General features: G+C 48.7%; 2 protein-coding genes across 3 annotated transcripts; one reads left to right on the forward strand and one right to left on the reverse strand.

Annotated features, from left to right (window-relative positions):
- Window positions 1–9: 9 nt before the first annotated feature.
- Window positions 10–5,596, forward strand: ANKZF1 (ankyrin repeat and zinc finger peptidyl tRNA hydrolase 1). The gene is made up of 14 exons (XM_040986549.1): window positions 10–102; window positions 320–483; window positions 1,252–1,367; window positions 1,540–1,642; window positions 1,779–1,972; window positions 2,288–2,400; window positions 2,497–2,644; window positions 2,808–3,036; window positions 3,214–3,327; window positions 3,793–4,264; window positions 4,426–4,537; window positions 4,668–4,835; window positions 4,967–5,052; window positions 5,270–5,596. Exons 1-14 carry the CDS (start codon window positions 68–70, stop codon window positions 5,391–5,393), a joined length of 2,178 nt encoding a protein of 725 aa, XP_040842483.1. The 5' UTR covers window positions 10–67; the 3' UTR covers window positions 5,394–5,596.
- On the reverse strand, window positions 5,546–12,846 carry GLB1L (galactosidase beta 1 like). 2 transcript variants are annotated; one of them, XM_040986551.1, is made up of 13 exons: window positions 12,728–12,846; window positions 12,337–12,487; window positions 12,109–12,169; window positions 8,836–8,894; window positions 8,619–8,740; window positions 8,466–8,506; window positions 8,202–8,320; window positions 7,883–7,957; window positions 7,684–7,773; window positions 7,422–7,535; window positions 6,772–6,903; window positions 6,127–6,342; window positions 5,546–5,976 (listed from the first exon to the last, which is right to left on the reverse strand). In XM_040986551.1, exons 1-13 carry the CDS (start codon window positions 12,757–12,759, stop codon window positions 5,707–5,709), a joined length of 1,482 nt encoding a protein of 493 aa, XP_040842485.1. In that variant the 5' UTR covers window positions 12,760–12,846; the 3' UTR covers window positions 5,546–5,706. The 2 variants fall into 2 exon arrangements, with proteins under 2 accessions (XP_040842485.1, XP_040842484.1); XM_040986550.1 differs by lacking the exons at window positions 12,109–12,169; window positions 12,337–12,487; window positions 12,728–12,846 and adding an exon at window positions 8,981–9,224.
- Window positions 12,847–13,272: the final 426 nt, after the last annotated feature.

Consider the following 13,272-nt stretch of genomic DNA (forward strand, 5'->3'; position numbering starts at 1 on the left):
ACTCCAGGCGTACGTGCGCTGGGTTCCTGGGACATCTGGTACGGCTCCTGAGGACGCGAACACGTCTATGTGGTCAGTTTTTGCCGGGGCTTTGGAGCACGGGTAACGAAACGCGATCGGCTAGGCAACTTTGCTGGATTCGATTTGGGATTTCACTTTTAGGATTGGATACCTAGGGTTTGGGAGGAAGGGGGTCCGGTAATTAATGCCGAGCCGACTTATGTTAGCAGGTGGAGGGGCACCGGAAGAGATCGAGTTCTTCGCACCCTGGAGAACTGTTGCTTCATTTCCTCTGTCTGTCCCATATTCCGCTTCCCAGTGATCCCCACTCAGTCATGTCGCCAGCTCCGGCTGCAGCCCCGGCTCCCGCATCTGTCTCCCTGTTTGACCTCAGCGCCGATGCTCCAGTCCTTCGAGGAGTGAACCTTTTGAGCCGCGCGGCAGGGGATGCTCTGGACCAAGCTCCGCGCACCTCCTGCCCAGGTATCCTGGAAGGTTGGGGGCGGGGGGACACCTGGGGAATGTGATGGGGCTCCTGTCTCAACACACCCCCCCCCCGGGCGGGGACACGTGCTTCCTGGCAATTTCCCCCACCCCCACCCTAGATATCCACGTTGACTTTTCTCTGCTGAGTAAACTTTGTCAGAGTGTCTTCTCTGGGTGTTTCCAGCACAGCCCCCTCAGATGCTGCCGGAGCTCTTTGGACATTGCTATGTCTCTTCACGTTAACCTTTTTTATTTTACACTTGGGGGAAAAGACATCATTTTCAAATTCCTTGATGTATTTGAAATTGAACTGGACTCCAAATCATTCCTTTTTGCTGACTATAACTATATATTACTACTTTTATCGTTATTATTTATTTATTTTTTTTACAACATATAGGTGTGCTCTGTGGCACCTCTTTTTAAACTGCCCAGGGTACTTGGAAATGTAAGCTTAAAAAGCTGAAAGGTAATTTTTGTACAGTTAAAAAGTTTTAAAAATAGACCTTACCAGAAATTATTTTCCTTTGGTTAATTTAGGTATACTATTTGATGTATACTCCTCCAGACATCTTTGCATGTATGATCATGCAGAGACAAGCATATTTCTTGTATGAAGTAGCTGTCAGGCCATCAATTGCTTTACTGGATTGTAAGTCCCTGAAAGGCAGGGGGCTTGTTAACTCATCCCTGTATATTGGACACTCAGTGCAACTCTAGGCCTGTGGAACAGCCTTGCTTTCTATCTCCATTATCCTTGTTTAGGTTCAGGGGAGAACACACGCCCTGAACAAAAAAAATCACTGCAGGCTCCCCTGGATGTTTCGGAGAAGTTGTTTTGTGTAACCTGTAACCAGACCTTCCAGAACCAGCAGGAACAGGTAAAAGGCCATGGTTACCAGGATTAATCTTAGAAGCAAAAGTACAACAGTGGTGGGGAGGAGGCAGACAGTGGTCTTAAGTTCTGTGCTTTGGCTCAGGTGGTCGGTGTCACCTGTTGTGGCTAATATACAGGTGAGGCTGCAGTTTGTTGCCCTTTTCTTTTTATCCCAGAGAGAACATTATAAGCTTGACTGGCACCGGTTTAACCTAAAGCAGCGTCTCAGGAACAAACCTGTTCTGTCTGCCTTGGACTTTGAAAAGTGGAGTTCCACAGGTGATGACTGATGGCAGACCAGAGTGGGATTAGGATCGATGGGGGGGTGAGTGGAGGGTGGAAGAAAATGTAGGAGTTTGAAGAAAGATCAGAGTTAGGGCATCAAATGTGTGTATGTCCTGCTGATTGTTCTCAGGAGATCTTTCCAGCATCTCAGGATCTGAAGAATCTGACTCTGCCAGTGAGGAGGACTGCCAGGCACCAGAGGAGGAGAGAGCTAAATCCAAGAAGTTGAACCGACCCCAAGGCTTCCCGTCACACCGGGTTCTTTTCCAAAATGCCCAGGGCCAGTTTCTGCTCGCCTACCGCTGCGTCCTAGGCCCTCACCAGGTAAGTCACTCAATCCTGGCCTTCTCTCACCTATTGGGTGTGGATGTCACACTTGAGAGTTCAGTTGTGGGGTGAAACTGGTTTAAATCTTAGGAGTGACTAGCTGTCATGCAGTGAAGTGTGGAAACAGATCTGTCTGTTTGAACTGTGGTGCTAGCTATGTCTTCTAGCCTCACGTTCCCTATTCATGCAGTTCAAAGAAGCCTCGGGGTGCTTGTGTTAAACAAAGGAGTACATATGGAGCATTTAGTGCTTGCAGGTGGTTTCTTATAACAGAATGTGACAGAGATACTCTGCTGCTTCTTTGTTATCCAGGTACCCCCAGAAGAGGAGGAACTGCTGCTTAAAAACCTGCAAGGTGGAGGTCCCCCACACTGCGTGGTCCTCATGGCTGCAGCAGGGCATTTTGCTGGTGCCATTTTCCGAGGGTAAGGGGATGCTGCCTGCCTGGGTTGAGGATAAAAGGATCATGTTGGCTTGGGAGTGCCACCTGGGCTCCAGCACTGAGTCTGTACTGTTTACAGAAGGGAAGTGGTGACACACAAAACCTTTCATCGCTACACAGTGAGGGCTAAGCGAGGCACAGCCCAGGGCCTCCAGGATGCCCGTGGTGCAGCCCCTCGCTCAGCAGGAGCCAGCCTGCGGCGCTACAATGAAGCCACACTGAGACAGGTGAGTGAGGTGCTCAGACCTTGCTGTTCCTCCTTTTGTGATTGTCATTTCAGTTCACTCAATATTACAGTCCAGGAGGTTTTTGACTCCTGTACCTTCCCAGATCTTCTTATGTCTGGCTACAGTCTAAAATTATACAGGGCTGAGCAGCTGTCTTTTCCAGGAAGTTCGTGAGCTGCTGGCAGGGCCAGACTGGGCGAAGGCCCTGGCGGAGATGGACACCATACTACTCCGTGCGCCTTCCTCTGGTGGCTCCTTGTTCTTTGGAGGCCAGGGCGCGCCCTTGCAAAAGGGTGATCCCAGACTTTGGGCTATCCCCTTGGCCACACGCAGACCCACCTTTGGAGAGGTACAGCGTACATTCCAGAAGCTGACCACCTTGCATGTCCATGGTGAGTCTTTTGATGTAGATCCCCAGTCCCCCTGGACCTTGCTGTACTGTTCAACCTAAGCCATGTTCTCAAGGGATTCTGTAGCCCACAGACTGTAACTCTGTATACACTTCCTTAAGAAGCCTGGGCAGGATGCTCTTCAGTTATGTTCTAGAAAGGTCTTTTGTTGTATGATAGGAGAAGACCCTCGGGAGCTAGTCAGGCTGCCCTCAACTCCAGCACATTGGAAAACAGCAAGAGCAGAGAGAAAGGAGGCTGCTGAGAAAGAAAGAGAGGCTCCCAGCAATGAAGGTGAGGCCCTTGGGCAGAATGAATGAGGGTTTGAGCACCATTTGGCAATTGTCCTTGTTACATAGTGGTGAATGGGTCATAATTAACCCACCTCCCAGTTTATAAATGGGCTATCACACAACACATACACCCACTCCCACCTCAGGGCCTGCTCCTCAAATGGCAATTTCTGAGACAAGGTTTGTAACCTTTCCAAGTCTGTTACCTCTTCTGTTCACAGTTCTGTGAAAAGTCTTAGCCTGCACTAAATGCTTATGTGTGTAGCCTGAATCCCCCAACACTTATCTGTCTTAGCGGATGCTGTGGATGTGGGCTGATGCTTTTATGCTTTCCTCTACCATACAGCATCCAAAGGATGCTCATCGGGAGTTCAGGGACAAAATAAAAACAACTTCATTTCAAGGTGATCTGGCTGGTTTGCTTATTGTTCGTTAGATGGATCTGACATGTCAGGCTTTTTCCTAGGTTCAGGGTCAGAGGAAGAAGACAGCTCCCAGGTAGAGCTGGAGCTAGTGGAGTTGACTCTGGGGACCTTGGATCTTCGTGAGTTCGAGGTATTGCCCAAGCAGAGGAGGAGAAAAAGGAATAAGAAAGAGGGAAGTCGAGGGCAGGAGGCTCTTTTCCAGCAGCTCCCTCAAGATGAGCCCACTTCGCAGTCAGCACAGATCATGGTAGCCTCCTCAGAGCCTTTGCAGGATGAAGCTGAGGCCCACGGTCAGGCAAGCCTCTGGGAAGTGCTGTTAGCTGCTTGTCGAGCTGGAGATGTTGGAGTGCTGACGCTGCACTTAGCTGCCAGCCCTACAGACCCAGGAATTAGGTCTCTACTTAGTGTCCCCTCTGGCCCTGGTGGTTCTACTCTTCTGCACGCCGCAGCTGCAGCTGGAAGAGGCTTGGTGGTCCGTCTGCTGTTGGAGGCAGGTGCTGACCCTACCGTGCAGTAAGTGGGGGTCCTCGTCCTGAACCATCTTGGGACTAGAGAAGAGAAGCTGAAGGCTAATGTTGCATTGGCTACTTTGCAGTATTCCCTTGATCTGGTTGGGCAATGTCTGGAAAGGCAGAAGGCAAGCTGAACCTGTCGTTTTGGGTTTTTGCACATAGAGACTCGTGTGGCCGGCCACCTTATACTGTAGCCGCTGACAAATCGACACGTAATGAGTTCCGAAGGTTCATGGAGAAGAATCCAGAAGCCTGTGATTACCGTAAGGCTCAGGTTAGCTGGGAAGATAAGAGGGAAGTGCTGTGTGGGAAGGCATTGCAGAGCCCAGTTAAGAGTTTCTGTTCCTTGCAGTTTCGCAAAGGATGGATCATGGGGGTCTCAGCACCTTCTGGCGATCTTCTAGGTGCCAGGGCCACTGACTGCGGAAATGGAGGCTCGCCGGGCTTCCCGAAAGAAGGAGCAGAAGGCAGCCCGGAGGCAACGGGAGGACCAGCGGCGGAAACAGCGGGAGCAGGAGCAGCGGGAGCAGGAAGAGCGGCTGCGATTTGCTGCCCTCAGTGACCGGGAGAAGGTGAGGCTATATGGGCAGTTCCACAGCAAGGTCACCTTGCAGGTGTGATCCCTGCCCCAATGTGCAGCTGACACTTCTTGCGGTCCCTGTTCACTGCTGCGGCCCTGTCTTTAACCTAACTTCTCTATCAGAGAGCTCTAGCCGCAGAGCGCCGCCTCGCTGCCCAATTGGGAGTCCCCAGCCCTCTGACGCCTGACTCTACAGCTGGCAATGTTCGGTATGAGGCAAGGGACTGAATGATGGGGTGGACTCGAATGCAGGAACCATCTGGGGAAGGGAAATGAGAGCCCAAACAGTATGCAGAAGAGTTGTTGAAGGACCTAAAGATGTTCTGGAATCTGTGGGGTGCAGAGATGGTGGGGAATGGAGAGGAGTTGAACTGCCCTGGAATGTTCTAGATTACCTGTGCAACCATTTTTTTTCCTCTTGTGCAGACGCTGCTGGAGTTGTGGGGCATCCCTCCAAGGCCTCATTCCCTTTCACTACCTCGACTTTTCTTTCTGCTCCACCCGTTGCCTCCAGCATCATCGCTGTCAGGCTGGGAAGCCATCTTCCTGAGTTCTTACAACTTCCACCTGGGGCCAACTCTACATCCTGAAAGGGGCCTACCTACAGCAGCCCAAGGTGTCGTCTCCTCCCCAAGACAGAGAGTATATGGAAAATCAGGGGGAGGGACTCAGGAACCAGGGCAAAGACAGAGCCACAGAGTACTGGTACTGTCTCTGGAACTTTAATCACAATAAAGGCTGGCAAAGAGACTGCATTCAGACTTACATTCAGAGGCACTTTGGCCTTTGGTTCCTTAGGGTCACTGTGGCCAACAAAGGGTCCTGCCCACTCCATGTCCAAGGTCCAAGGGTTACCTTTGCTTTCAGTGCCCACTTAACTGCATTGGTTCTGAGGCGCTTTGGGCCTCAACAGAGAGAGAATAGATGTATGTCTTATGTGTTGTGCTATTGAGGATGGGTTTATCCAGAAATTCGATCAGAGGCTCAGGAGGCACATTTTCTAACTCCAACACTGTGATTTTGTTGATGCCTCCCCTAGGAAAAAGCAGGGGTCTTGGCACATAGAGGGTCTCTTGTGGCCCCTGCTTTGTCCAGTACCGGCCCAAGTTAAACCCATTGATCCAGACTTGGCCCTGAGAGAAGGGAAGAGAGAGGAAGAGAAGTCAGTTCTTCAGGGGAGGGAATCAAATCTGAGGAGTCATTGCTTCTCTCCTGCTGCTTCCATGATATTTCTCTTATAACACCTCCCACTACCACTACAACTGTGAGCAATAATGCAATACCTTGGTCCATCCAGGTAGATAGAGAAATGTGTCCCCAATTGGACCTGCAGCTGGGAATGTTGTAGAGTAGAAGATGGGGCCAGAGGGAGTTTGAGGTTTTGCCCTTTTCCGTAAATGGAGGGGAAACCACCACTTTACAAGCTTATCAACATTCAGAGGGAACATCATCCACTCGGTAAGGATTACTTGCCCCAGAATGGGTGGCTGTAATAGGCCCTGTGGAGAAGGCAAATGAAAAGTCATCACTCACTGGACTTTTGGGCCTACTAATCCCACAGCAACCTTGCATATGATTGGTAGCCATGTTAAGATCCCCAGCAAGCCACTGTTTTCTGCTTAACTCTTTTTTTTTTTAATTGATTACATTGCATTATGTGACACAGTTTTATAGGCACTGGGATTCCTCACTCCCCTCCCCTAACCCCCTCCCCTCCCCTAGCCCCCTCCCCTCCCCTAGCCCCCCATGGTGGATTTCCTCCACCTTGTTGCATTACCACTGTTCAAATTACCACAGTTCATCACACAGAGATGTTTTCTGCTTAACTCTTAAATGACATGGCTCTTGTTCAACTTACATTAGGCCTCTAGTTTTTCAGGGGAGTTATGCAATAAGACTACTAAAGGGAGGGGAAAGACAAAGCTCACCTTGAAGTCGCTGCTATTAGATCCGAAACTGAGTCTCCCCATGTTTTCCAACAGGATGTCCAATTTAGCTCCCAATTCCCCCATCAAAAACAATTGGTGGTTCATATTTCGTTCTAAAACACCTTGGAACACCTATGAGTAAGAGATGTACTTTATGAAAGGAAGGGTTCAGATTGGCATTAAGCCACAGGTTACAACAGCATCCCACATTGAAGTATTGGCTTGAGTCCAGGCTGCTCTGCTTTTGATCCAACTCCCTGCTAATGTGCTTGGGAAGGCAGCAGAGGATGGTATGGGTACTTAGGCCTCTGCCACCCTGGATGGCCAGGATGGAATTCTTGCCTTCTGTCTTTGGCCTGGCCCAGGCCTAGCTGTTGTGGCCATTTGGAAAATGAACTAGCAGATAGAAGATCTCTGTTATTCTTTTTCTTTCTTTTTTAGAATAGGCTCAGCATTCAATTTTTGGTCATAGTACAGGAAGTTTAATTTGGAGGGCAGAAAAAATGTAGCCACTTATCAGTTTTCTTTATTCCTAAACTTTGTCATCCCAGATTAACCCTAGACTCTGTTCAGCTCTGCAAATGTGAACAAGCAAGTAGGAAAGGGTGCTGGGGACAGGAAGAAATTGGGGCCTACAATTAGGTTCTCACCCCATCCACCATAACATAGGCACGGTCATGGATTCCATTATTTGGCACCCACAGTGGCGTTGGCTCAAAAACGGAATGGGTCAGATAGGTCCGATACAACATGAAACCGCGGTCCTGGATATGGAAGAATGAGCACTGTAAAATAAACTTAAAGGTGGTAGGAAAGGAAATCGTGATGCAGATGGGTAGCCAGAAGCAGCGTTCAGGTACAGCTTTGGAGGGCAGTTGCTATCCCAGCCAGTTAGAGGCCTACCTAACTTACCTGCTTGACAGCCTCAAAGGTCAGTGGAAAGACTGAATGGATGGGTCCTTCAGGGCAGAGAAAATCTAGGAAAGCCAGCAAATCTCCATCCTTTTAGGAGAAGAGTAAAGAATCAGAGAAAGAAGGAAGTTTCTGGATAGAGGGTAGGACAGGCTGGAGTATTTACAAAGAACAGAATCTGAAAAGATATGCAACTTACCAGGTACAGAGTCAAAGGTCCCAGTGTCATCTTGGGGCTTGGAGGAGGTAACGGTCCCAAGGGAACTTCCTGGAACTAAGCCCACATTCTCTCAGGAGCAATGGGGTCACCACAGGAATAACCCCAAGGCTCTAGAGTAGGGCCCGGAAAGGGCTTTAGAGGGCATGAAGATCCTACAATTTTGTACTCGCTTGAGTGTGCCTCTTCCATAGGGGAGTAGGAAATGTTTGACCACCACCAAATTGGGGCACTCCACCCTGAATCACTCTTCCCCCAACGCCCAAAATTAATAAGGCTGGAATTTCAGGAAGTAGGGCACCTTGCTGATGACATTTCGGATAGCAAGAAGTTTAGGTGTGGGGTCTCCTGCTTCAGATATGGGTGCATCATAATCATAGCTGGTAGTAATTGGGAGGAAGCGTCCCTTGTCATCAGCACCTGGAGTTGAACCAATTAAGACAGCTTTCAGATAACTGATACTAAGCAGAGAGCATCATATGGGAAAGTGCCAGCAGAATGGGCAGTGCTGATCATGTGCAGCCCTGCTTTGACCCCAGAGACCTTCTAGACCTTCTAGACTCACCATTCCAGTATCCAAAGTTGGTACCTCCATGGAACATGTACCTGAGGGGAGAGTAAGGGGGAAACGTATAAACTGACACACTGAATCCTGAATCTTAACTTTCAACCCCAGCCTCCATTGCAGGTTCATGCTGGCACCAGCAGCACAAGTTACATGTTCACACTGGCTCCCAATTTGAGCATGTTCTCCAGTCCTTTGGTTACAGCTTGAATAGACCGCGTGGAATGATTCTGGCCCCAGTAATCCAGCCAACCTGTGTAGTACTCAGAGTTCACCTAAGGTGTGAAATGAGAACTGTGAGGAAGACGATTCACTGACCCACTCCCAGTCCCAGTTCTCACTTAGACTTCCTTCCTCTCTGGTTCCTCACCAATGGGCCACGGGGTTCATACTTCCGAAGTAGATTAAAGATTCTGGTCATGTTGTCAGCTGCAAAAAGGAACAAAGGCAAAAGATAAATAGCATAGAGGGGGTGCCCTGCCCCAGACTCCACTCCTAACCCTTGTTCAAGGAACCTGGGCCAAAATCTACAGTGCTATAGAGTCCCTGGAGGGAGCCACATTTGAGTCCTTCTGGCCCATCTGTAGTGAAGAGCAAGATATCATCTCCAAGCAATGCACGGAAGAGTCCGGCCAAGTGCCTCATGTAGTGGAAGTCACAGGCCTTGTAGCTACCATATTCATTCTCCACCTGTCAAGGGAAAGAAAGTGGAGCCCAGTCAGGGGACGTATAAGGTCAAAGGTACCTTGTATTTCCTTCTGCTTGCCCAGTCAACTTCCCACTTATACCTGAATGCTAATGATGTTGCCCCCATTGTGGTAGAGAAATGGATATATCTTGGGCAGCAAGACCTTGAACCAGGAATCCACGGCAGCAAGGAAATCTAAAGGAAGGAGCATGACTCTGCTCATCAAGGGCCAGCACCACCTCCACAACCCGCTGCCCCAGCATCCTTACTAGACATTTCAGTGCTACCTAGATCCTGGGCTGCAATTTCCAACCCACCTGCCCACATCTAAATTTGGGAAGCAGTGACACAGAGGAACTTTCAACCCTAAGCACATGCACATCTGCATATCAATGGAATATGCACACAGAAGACCTTGTATGTAAGAACAAGGTGACGGGGTCAGTGAAGTGGTGCAGGGAGTTAAGTCATTATCTGAGACACTGACATCCCGTATGTGTGCTTGTTTGAATCCTGGCTGTTCTACTTCTAATCCAGCTCCCTGGAAATGTGCCTTGGAAAGCAGCAGAAGGCCCAAGTGCTTGCACTCCTAGCATCCATATAGGTGGAAGATTTTCTGTCTCCCTCTCTCTTTACTCTGCTTTTCAAATTCTTTAAAAGCAAACAAAAAGGCCCAGAATATAAAGCTATGTAATCAAGCTACATGCTTAAGATAAAATATTTTGGGATCATTAGCTATTAGATGGACTTTAATTCCCTGATGGAAATGGATGAGATTACCTAAGGCATGAGAATAAACACAATCATCCAAGGACTGAACCCTGGTAACTCCACCCTCCCACCCCAGCACTTAACAGAAAGAAAAGAACTTCTAAGAGACTGAGGAGAAGTGGTCAGGAAGACTGGGGGGGTGGGGTATGGGTGGTGGTTCAGGGGCAGTGGCTGGTAAGTGAGGCTATCGTGAAAGCTGAGAGAAGTGTGTGTATTTCTAAGGAGAGCCAGACGGGAAGCAGGGCCACTGGGACCAGAACCGGCACCCACATGGGTTCCCAGCATAGACAAGGTGAAGACCCCAGCCACTAGACTACTGCGCCGGGCCCCAGAATGATCGTTTTAAGAGGAATAAATGTTATAATTCATCCCCTTTCTCTAATGACTTGTTATTTGCACCGGAGATGAAATCTAAACACTGATATACGGGGCATTCTCCAAGATGAATTTTTTTTAATATTTATTTATTGGAAAGACAGATACACAGAGAGAAGGAGACACACAGAGAAAGATCTTCTGTTCACTGATTCACTCCCCAAGTGGTCACAACAGCCAGAGCTGAGCTGATCAGGAGCCAGGAGCTTCCTCTGGGTCTCCCTTGCAGGTGCAGGGTCCTAAGGCCTTTGGCCATACTCTACTACTTTCCAGGCTACAAGCAGAGAGATGGATGGGAAGTGGTGCAGCAGGATACGAACTGGCACCTATATGGGATCCTGGCAGATGCAAGGCAAGGATTTAGGCACTAGGCTATTGTAAGGTACCATCTTTTCTTTCTCTCCATTGGTTCCCCAAGTGATGCATGTCACAGTGACTGAAAAACATCTTTAGACTCTTGGCTTTCATATTTGTGGTATTTAGGTCAGACCACCCTGGGAAGTTCCACACTACACATCCAAATGCCTCTTTAATATCTTTACCTGAGTGAGATAGGCTAGAAACTTAATATGACTAGAATAAAACTGCTTTCTCTCCAGAGCTGCTCACCTGCCACATACTCTTCTCTACCTTCCCCATACATCTATATACCATCATCACCCTCTTGGCTCACCAGAAACTTTATTCCTTTCCCAACCTTACTTACATAGCCCCACTCCTTCTCTTCCATTAAAAAAAAAAAAACAAAAATCCTGCTGGCTTTACCTCCTGAACCATATCTCAGTTCTTCCCTCTTTCCATCAACATTGCCTTAGTCCAAGCACCATCATCTCTTCTTTTTTAAAATTAATTTTACTTTTAATATTGTTTCATAGCTGAGAGGGATATACAGCCATGTAGCTCTCTGATTAGGGTGGGGAAGGTCAGGTATGGAGAGAGGTGGGCAGAACTTATGTTTCTTTTCTCTCTCTCTCTCTCTCCCCTGTGCCAGCAGGGCAGGAAGGTTAGAGGACTATTTCTTGCTGTTAAACCACATCAGCATACGGCATGGGGGCTGGCCCTTTGCGGGCACCGTCATCTCTATGCTTAACTAGAGTGATGGTCTACCAATTGATTTCTTCCTTTCCACCTATGCTCCCCTGAATCTAGTTCCTACCCCTCAGCTAAAATGATATCTATACCAAGTCAGATCATGTCATACCTCTGGTTAGATTTTGTCATGACTTTTGCTAGCAATAAAACATAAACATGTTACAATGGTCTATAAGACCCAGCACCAACTGTCTCATGTCATCTTCAATTTTCATATCTCCTGCTATACTCCAGTTACCTCCCTCTTCTGTGAACTCTTCAATCATGCCAGTTTATTTCTCATCTCTGAGCCTTAAAATGTATTGTTCCTTCTACTAAGAAGGTTCTTGCTTTACTCTTAAGATCTAGCAGTCATCTGCAGGTTCATCTCAGAGTTTACCCTTATGCTACCCCATCTAGAAGTTCTCTCTGTCACTATCTCAACTCGTTATATTACTAATTTTTGCATAGTATTATTATAGTTTGCCATACTTTCACATGTAAGATTTTTCTCTTTAAATTATCTCTTTCACTATGTTATAAACTGCATGGCGTAGGAACTGGATCTGTGAAGCCCCAGCTTTTAGTATCCTGCTGATGATAAAGGAAACAATCAATAGTTTTAAGGAATGGCTCCCAATCTGGGGATGCTCTGTCCTGGTCCTGGCACCCAAAGGACCCGTTTTTTTTTGTTATTGTTTGCTCGTTTTCCTTGTTGCATCTTTTGTTTCAACTCACCTGGATCTGAGGTTCTCAGATGAATTTTAGGTTTTCGAAGCAACCACGATGGGAGACCTCCCTGAGCCAAACATAAAGACAACAAAGAAGCATGCAGATCATGTTATTTTGGGGTGGGTGGGGGATGTGGAAAGGGAAGGAGTAGAGTACAGTGAAGGAAATGGCCCTGGAGTGTGGGCAAATGCGAGTGTTCTAGAAACGCCACAGTGCCTTCTCCAGCTAACTCACCATCTCCCACTCTGCACAGATGTAAGGTCCTGGTCTCAGGATGACCAGCAGTTTTGCTTTAGACGCCTCATTCAGAAAGGCAACGAGGTCCCGGCTGCCATTAAAGTTATAGACCCCTGGCTCTGGCTCATGGTAGTTCCAGGGCACATAACTGAGAAAAGAAGAGGTTAAAGAAGAGGCCCAGGGTGTGGAGAAGCCAGGGAGGACCAAAGGAAACTTCAGGAAGCAGCTGGAGCGAGTTCCTGGTCCTCTCTTTCCCACCCCTTGGCCACAGAGCCCGGAACTAGGTCCTTTTCAAACCCAGCCAATCTTGCGCTGCAGCGTCCCGTTCTAACCAGGAGGTGGTGATGGTTTGCCCTGTCCCTCCGTGGCTCTAGGGAGCCCCTCTTACAACTGGACAGCGTTGAGACCGCTCAGTCGCATCTTGTAAAGCCGGTCTGCCCAAAGCACACGAGGGACCCGAAAGTAGTGCAGGCTGCCGGACACATAGCGGAATGGGGCACCGTCCAAGAGGAATCTGTCATGTTCCCGATCCACCACAAACGACCGAGCGTCTGCCTGCCAAGGCCAAGAGACCGGGCTCAGCACACCTCTCGGGGGAGGAACCAGCCCTGAGTTGCTTTGCGGTGGCTTTGACTTTCCCTCATCTGCCAGATCTGACTCCACCTCACCACACCCGGGCCAGCTGGTTCCACCCTTTCTTCTTACCTGGGACAAGAGCAGCGACAGGAGCAGAGAGGGAAAGCAGGGAGCCTTCTTCCAAGCCATGGCGCTTCCAAGGCTCCTTTCTCCGAGACAGAGGTCTGACGGTCACGTGTCAGATTCCTGGGAGGGAACCTCAGCCAGCAAGGGGGCGGAGACCACCTCTGGCTGCCAGGCAGTCTGCCAGGACTGCAGCCTGCAGCCCGCCCAAGACCCCACTAACTTGTAAAAATC

The sequence above is a fragment of the Ochotona curzoniae genome, unplaced genomic scaffold, assembly GCF_017591425.1.
Source record: "Ochotona curzoniae isolate NIBS_2020 unplaced genomic scaffold, NIBS_Ocur_1.0 contig_4514, whole genome shotgun sequence".
NCBI lineage: Eukaryota > Metazoa > Chordata > Mammalia > Lagomorpha > Ochotonidae > Ochotona > Ochotona curzoniae.